We start from the raw sequence: 8,149 nt of genomic DNA, 5'->3' as shown, positions 1-8,149 counted from the left end.
GAAATGGTGGATGGCTTTCATCCTGAGAATAAGGAGGGAGAAATTGATCATCCACACCAGGGAGCCAGCTTCCAGAAGTCAGGAAAAGACTCAATATTTTGTCTCAAAATAGCTCTTATGACAATGTCCCACTTCCTAATAACACTGCAAAGTTCATAATATAATTGAGGCAGAAACTTAAAATGAATATAATGCAAGTGGAACCTAATTGCAAGGATACAAGCAAAAGAAGTTATCATCTCTTTGTGTGATTGGCTAAGGTTTGGATTGGTATTCTTTTAACTATTGAAATGTAGCAGGATTTTGCAGGACATGAATATAAGAGGCAGAGAAGTCACTTTTGGGCATTGGAGATGGAAGTGTTGGTGGCATAAATGAGCACTTTGTGGCTAGGGAAATGGGTAGGATGACAGGTCAGGGAATGTTGGAGGCAAGATGGCTGGTGAATTGGGAGCCAGGGTTGGGTGGGTTTCATGCCTCAGGTATGATGTTGGCAGCTATTGCTCATCTTGGGCATTTACGGTTACCTTCATGTATTATGCATGTCCTTCATAAAACATTCAACACCAGCCTTGTATAAAAATAGTAGCATTATGTTGTGGAGTCTAGGAGTAGGATATATTTCCTGAAATTGGAATTGCCTTTAATCTTTCTAAGGTTAGAAACTTGTTTTCTCTCTTTTGCTCTTTAGATTTCACAAGGAACAAGAGCTCAGAACTCAATGTTGGGGAATCACTCTAGTGCCACTGAATTTTATCTCCTTGGCTTCCCTGGCTCCCAAGAACTACATCATATTCTCTTTGCTATCTTTTTCTTCTTCTACTCAGTGACATTAATGGGAAACATGGTCATCATCATGATTGTCTGTGTTGATAAACGCCTGCAGTCCCCTATGTATTTCTTCCTTGGTCATCTCTCTGCCTTGGAGATCTTGGTTACAACTACTATTGTACCTGTGATGCTTTGGGGGCTGCTGCTTCCTGGGATGCAGACAATATCTCTGGCTGCATGTGTCACCCAGCTCTTCCTGTACCTTGCTTTAGGGACCACAGAGTTTGCAATACTGGGAGCCATGGCTGTGGACCGTTACGTGGCTGTCTGTAACCCTTTGAGGTACAACATCATTATGAACAACCGCACCTGCAGCTGGGTGGTCATTGTGTCATGGGTGTTTGGGTTCCTTTTTCAAATCTGGCCAGTTTATGCCACATTTCAGCTTACCTTCTGCAAATCGAATGTGGTGAACAATTTCTTCTGTGACCGAGGGCAATTGCTCAAACTATCCTGCAACAATACCCTTTTCATAGAGTTTATCCTATTTTTAATGGCTGTTTTTGTTCTTTTTGGTTCTTTGATCCCTACAATCACCTCCTACACATATATCATTTCCACAATCCTCAAGATCCCCTCAGCCTCTGGCCGGAGGAAAGCCTTCTCTACGTGTGCCTCTCACTTTACTTGTGTCGTGATTGGGTATGGCAGTTGCTTGTTCCTCTATGTGAAACCCAACCAAACTCAAGCAGCCGATTACAATAGGGTGGTGTCCTTGATGGTTTCAGTAGTTACTCCCTTCCTCAACCCTTTCATCTTCACACTCCGAAATGACAAAGTCATAGAAGCCCTTCGAGATGGAGCAAAGCAATGCTGTCAAATATTCAGGAATTAGTCTTGTCTTAATTATTATGGATTCTGTAATGCTCTGAAAAAACATACTCCTCTTTGATCTACATCATAACCATCATCAAATAAACTTTTGCAACAAAACCTTTTAAGTTATGGCCATGGTTTTTTAACATGGCTGGTTGTTATTAAAAAAATTCACTTTGTTTTAAACATATATCTATACATGTATATATGTGTATGTATATAGATGGATAGTTACAGATTTAGATATAGATATACATACTATTCTCAGAATATGATACATTTCACAATAAAACTTTTAAAAATTAAATGTAAAAGTAATATGTGTATGTGTGATATTTGTATTTCTGAACAGGAAGAGCTAGGAAAAATATCCCCTAACTGCAGAATGGAATGACTACTAAGTTCTAAGTTACTGATTCATCTCTTCTTGTAAAATGTCCTGTGGTTTAGGTTCTCTGACTATGTAAGTTCCCTATTCTTTTCCTGGCTCAAACATATTCTCTCTCTCTTTCTCTGTCTCTCTCAACAGACACAACAAGACTGTTCTTTCAGTTCTATAAATGTGACATTTCTAATTTCAATGATAGATATGAAGACCTAAGGCACTGCCTCTCAAACTTTAATGTGCATTTCAATCACCTGGGGATCTTGTTGAAATGCACATTGTAATTCAGTAGTCTGGACTAAGGCCAGAGAGTCTATATTTCTGATCAGCTCCAGCTGATGTTGATGCTGTTGGGGATGAAGGTGGGGAAAGGATTACCTCTGCCCTTGGTTTCCTTTTCCAAAGTCCTGACAATCCCAGGGCATGGAGGAGGGCACTTGTGGGAATGAGCACTGGGTGTTATATGGAAACCAACTTGACAATAAACTATTTGTAATAAAAAAAAAAACAAAAAAACCCAATCCGAGGAATGGTTGTTGTTTTTTTTTTAAACAGACACATCTCTAATTGGTGAGCTTCCCCAGGGTGTGGGAGGTAGAGCTAGGTAAGGTGGTAATCTCTCACCTGAAAGCACCCATAACATGGTATCTGCTGCCCAGAGGATGTGGGAAAACAATGGAGCTGTTGTGACAAGGGAGAGCTGGCCCTGCCAGGCCCCTGGGCCCTGGAGAAGTGTGGAGAGGGCAGAGGAAGAGGCAGCCTCTGATCCCTCTCACATTCCTCAATCCTTTCAAGGTCCATGCATGTTACCTGGCCCCTGCTTCCTATCTCCTTCAGTTGTTCATCCTCTCTTGCCCACTTTCTTTCCTGATTCTTCTTCATAGCTCTCTTTCTGTGGCTTCAATTCCCAATTTCATTTCTGGATTCCTCGTTGCCTTTCCCCCTCATGGACCCAAGCTTCGTGTGCTGTCATCCAGCCTCCCACAAGGCAGCCCTTGCGCCTCATTGCCAGCATCACCAACCTCACTCACTCTTCCCCTAGTCAGCCTGACTTTGGTTCCAATCAGTGATTCCATTTCTTCTGTCATGAGCACAAATTTTATCCACTATAACATTTTTGTAATAACAAAATATAGATAACCAAATGGGATATCAGTAGGTGACTGGTTAAATAAATTGTTTCACTCATACAATGAAATACTATACAGCCATAAAAAGAATTGAAGAAAGCTCTTTCTGCAATGATTAGAAATGATCCCCAAGCTGTATTGTTAAATGAGAAAAGCAAAGCACATTGACCGTAGTATTCACTTTTGTGTAAGAAAGAAGTAGAAATAATGTACATTCATATTTGCTTGTGGAAAATGTTGTAAGAAATCAAGAAGTGGTTACCTGTGGGATTATGGGCAGAAAAAATGGGAAAAGAATGAGACTTTTCACTGTTTGCCTTCTAATATTCTCTCTGTTATTTTTGTAACCAGGTGTAGGTATTCCCTATGAAAATAAAATAATCATTTTCATTTACATGTTTTAAGGGAGGTGGTAATTCAATCTCACCTTTTTATTTATTCAAGTATTTATTTTTTCTCTTATTCAGGAGCACCTGCTTATTTATATGAATACATTTCTCTAACTGGAACATATTTGGTAAGTGAAGCCTTCTGTTAAGTTAAAATATTTTGGAAAATATTTCTGTAACATAACATAAGAGCTAGGAGCTCAAGAAGAATATCAAGAGAAGGAGGCCATGTAGAAGTGACTATATACTTTCTTGAACTTAAGGCCTTGGTTAGTGTGTCTGATAGGGAAGAAATATCGCTCTCAGAGCCTGTTCCATTTAAGGAATCTTGCTCTGTCACACAGTACTTACTTATCTGTATACTAGGTAATTAGAACCAGAGAGAAGTATCCATCTAGATAGAGCTCCATACTCCACAGCAGTGTAGCACTGGGGTTCAATACTGGAGAGGCCTAGTGCCTAAACTCCCTGTCTCCAACTTTTCAGGCAATAATTTCCTGATATGCTGAACACTTCTCTCTATTTCTCAAAATTGATCACAAATGCTTGATGTATGTGTATATTGCAAACATAATAATGATACTAACAACCAATGCTTCATATTATGCATATCAGGAGCGCTTTTCATATCCACCCGTAGGGATTCCCTGTTGATTTCACCAAAAAGGGACCTACCTGGCATGCAAGTCCATGCATGGACAGCCCATAAATTGTGGGGAGTTACTCCCATTGTGGATGTAACTTGACCAATGAAAGTAGACACCAGCAGATAATTTTTCCCCTTTTCCCCTCTGAGGGACAGTTATGAAACAGAGTTTATACATATCCTAAGGTATGAGTAGTTCCAAATATGCAATCAGTTGCACTTAGTGGCAGCAAGCTTGATAAAGCATCCTTTCATTAGTTTTACAGCATTCCGTGGTTCATATCTTTTATCACTCAGTCTGCTCTCATGGGCTGTATTCCCCAATGAACAGCTGATAAGTCTGTGGCCTCCTGAGGAACCCAAGCTAAGAAATACTGCTTAAGTCTGACTCTTAATTCATACTACTAAACAAAGAACTCATTTAAACCATAAAAGAACTCCCTAGGGTAACTACTATTATTACCCTAGGAACTCTGGCACAGAAACAAGAAGTGACTTACCCAAAGTCACGTTGTTACTATGCAAAGGCTCAGGATCCAAACCTAGGCAGTCTGGCCCCGGTTTATTCTCTTAACCACAATGCTAGATAGCCTACACTGCTAAGTCATGAAATGCTAATTTTGTATCTTTATACTTGTTATTTATTCGTGTTATCAATCAGGATAGTCTAGGTTATGTTATGATAAAAATAGTCTCAAAATCCTTGTATCCCACAACAACAAAGGTTTATTTTTGTTCCCATTATTTGTCTGCTATAGGTCAGTTGCTCCTCTGCTCCTTATCATCTTGATTTTAGTTTAGGCTAATGGGGCAGTTTCTACCTGGGACTTGCTGGTCTTGAGATAGTGGGGAAAGTGTATGATAAATCACGGTCAGATTCACCTAAGTAAGTGACCAGGCCAAACTTGCTGTCAGTATTAATGCTTAATTTCAACCTAGAACTACAAAATTATATACACCTGAAAATTTTATATGTTGTAATTTTCTTTGATTGTTATAGTCTGTTTCCATAACCTAGATACGTTTCATAACCTAGATACATTTCAGGCATAGTGAACAGCAAATGGAGAGAACCTTGGGCAGACATAGGTAAAGATGCTGGAATGGAGCAAGCAAAGGGGAATGTAAGAGCAAATTAAATCAGAGAAGTAATCGAGATTTAAATAATATAGAGCCTTGTAAGCTTTTAAAAGACTTGCCCCTTCCAGGAGTGAGTTGGAAAGTATTGCAGTTGTTGAAAAAGAGTGACAGAATCTGTCCAATGTTTTAACAAGATTATTCTGACTGCTACGTAGACAGTTGATTAAAGGACTGTAAGAGAGAAGGAGGGAGACCTCTTAGGAGATTACATCAGCTAGCTTCATAAGAGCCACGCATAAAACTCCAGTGGCATACGACAATAAACTTTTATTTTTATGCATTAAGGCTTCAGCCTATGTAAGCTAGGCTCAGCTGGTGGCTCTGCTAATCTCAGGTCAGTTTGTGTGTGAGTCTAAGGTTTGTATGGCAGGTGGCTGATCTAGGCTGGTTCACACTGATATGGCAACTAGGGTATTCTCTTCTTCCTGGCACCAGCAGGCTTATCTGAGCACTTCTTCCTATAACAGTGACAGAACACTAGAAAACACAGATGGATACTAAAGCTTCCTAAGTTCTGGGCTGAGAACTGGAACACTGAAGTTTTGGTCTCATTCTGTTGGTCAAAGCCAGTTACATGGAAGAATCCAGAGTCAATGTATGGAGAAGAGCATCACTTGAGGAAATTAGGGCAGGAAGGGGTTGACCAATACAGCCTTAATGTTTCTCTTGTCTCTCTGAACTTTAGATAGGCTTCTTCCTGACTCTAGACCCTTGCCAACCCTATTCGTAGATTATTTACTTTAGAACACTTACAATCATAAATTTCTTTTTCTCTACTCTTTACAGACTCAGGAGTAGCTCAATGTGCTCACCCCGTTGATCAATCTCTCCCCATTAAGGTACTTCAGTACTTTTCTGGTAGCTCATCTCAGTGCTTAAAAACTCTCTCATTGTTTTAGTGGAGTTGAATTCAGTCTGAGTTCTGGTCTCCCTCTCCTATTGCAATAACCTTGAATAAAGTCTTCTTTGTCTGTTTAACTTTGTCTGGGGGCAATTTTTGCTTTGATGGGTGAAAAGTGAATATTTTGAATGGTCTAACTTACCACGAAGACTGTTACAATAATGTAACCTAGAGATGATAAGCACCTGGGTCAGAATGATAGCAGTGAAGGAGTGGAGAGGTCTGTTTTTAAATATAGTTGATCCTTGGGCAACATGGGTTTGAACTGCATGAGCCCCTTTATACATGGATTTAAAAAAAAAATACATAAATGTATTGTAAATGTATTTTCTGTTCCTTTTAATTTTCTTAATATTTTCTTTTCTCTAGCATAGTTTATTGTGAGAATACAGTATACAATACTTGTAACATATTAGATATCTGTTATTCAGTGTTCATGTTATTGGTAAGGCTCTGGTCATTAGTAGCTAAGCTTTTGGGGAGTGAATAGTTACATGTGAATTTTTGACTATGTGACTATTTGAGGGGTTGGTGCCCCAAGCCCCAAATTGTTGAAGGGCTTACTATGTATATTTTTTCCTCTCTCTCCCTATCATATATATATTTAATCTATATTTTCCTACAGACAATAGGATTTGTTTGGGTGTGATATGGGAAAAAACTAATGTGTTAATGATCATGTATTTTTTGGAAATATTTTTAACTGGAGAATATCAGGAGCCCAGTTATGAACAAAGTAAGCTTGAGATGTCTATGTTTAAATATCTAAGAGAATATGTTGAGAAGGCAGTTAAATATAAAGCCCTGGAGTTCATGACAGTTCAAACTGGATATAGAAATGTGAGTCAAGTGAGTGTAGGTGGTATTTAAATCTATGAGAATAGTTCAGTGACCAAAGGAGGCCTATAGATACAAAAGGAAAAAAAATAATGCAAATGATGAGGCTCTGAGTTTTCATGATTAGAGACAAACAAATAGATAGGAATCAACAAAGGGGACTGGGGAGTAGTGGCCACACAGCTAGACACAGACCAGGAGAGGATAGTGTCTCAACAGCTGAGTGGGGGATATTTTTTAAGGAGTTGATAAAGATGTCACATGGTCCTGGAAGATCAAGTAAAGTGACACTTAAGAATGGACCACTGGATTTAGCTACTTGGAAGTTATTGATGACTTTAATTGACATTGTGATGACCTCACAAACAAAATTCTTGTGAAACACTTTCTCTATCATTCTGAAACTCAGGGAACATCATCAAAGTGTTTTATGTCCTCAATTCTGAATGTTGCACTGATCCCCATGCTTTATTTGAAACATACATCCCCTAAGGATGTCCACAGCTCCTCTGATGCCATGATTTTTTTTTCACTCATCTGAGACTGGATGTGGGTTAGGTGTCTTTCTTGTTTATTATTACCTGCTTATAACCATTATGCATTCCCCTCACCCTTGGCTGTAAGTTTTGTCTAGGTTTGAAGCTATTGTTGGGCCATGTTAACTAATTTTTTTGAAGATTTTAATATCTAGATCACCATCATTTTCTATACTTCTACTGTTGTCTAACTAATTCTGGTTCCCAAAGACTTCTGGCTTCATCACCTACCACTCTCTTTTTCATTCATTCTGTTACAAACATAGGAGCCTCCTTAGTATTTCTTGAACCCACTAAGAACAATCTTGTCCCGGGACCAGCTGGAATTACCCAAGATGTTTGTGTGAAGCAGTTTCTCACTTCCTAGAAATTACTTCTTCAAAATCACCTCAAGGAAGCTTCCTCTAAACACTAAATTAAAAATAACAAACCTCCATCTACACTCTAACAGTCTTGTCCCCCTATCATTCTTCATTTTCTTCATAATACTTCTTACCACCTAATATATATCAATTAATTTATTTATTGTTGGTAGCAT

At 38.8% G+C, this 8,149-nt stretch overlaps 1 protein-coding gene across 1 annotated transcript; it reads left to right on the top strand.

The window, feature by feature from the left end:
* The first annotated feature begins 721 nt into the window (after positions 1–721).
* LOC144245728 (olfactory receptor 9A4) lies at positions 722–1,666 on the top strand. Its single transcript, XM_077781065.1, has one exon. The coding sequence runs from the start codon at positions 722–724 to the stop codon at positions 1,664–1,666; it is 945 nt and encodes a 314-aa protein (XP_077637191.1).
* The last annotated feature ends 6,483 nt before the right edge of the window (positions 1,667–8,149 follow it).

The sequence above is a fragment of the Crocuta crocuta genome, unplaced genomic scaffold, assembly GCF_008692635.1.
Source record: "Crocuta crocuta isolate KB4526 unplaced genomic scaffold, BGI_CrCroc_1.0 scaffold228, whole genome shotgun sequence".
Taxonomy (NCBI): Eukaryota; Metazoa; Chordata; class Mammalia; order Carnivora; family Hyaenidae; genus Crocuta; species Crocuta crocuta.
This window is presented reverse-complemented; position numbering and strand designations above follow the sequence as displayed.

Bases quoted from the DNA above. Each gene is read 5' to 3' on its own strand.
- LOC144245728 (XM_077781065.1), top strand. From the start codon at position 722: ATGTTGGGGAATCACTCTAGTGCCACTGAATTTTATCTCCTTGGCTTC.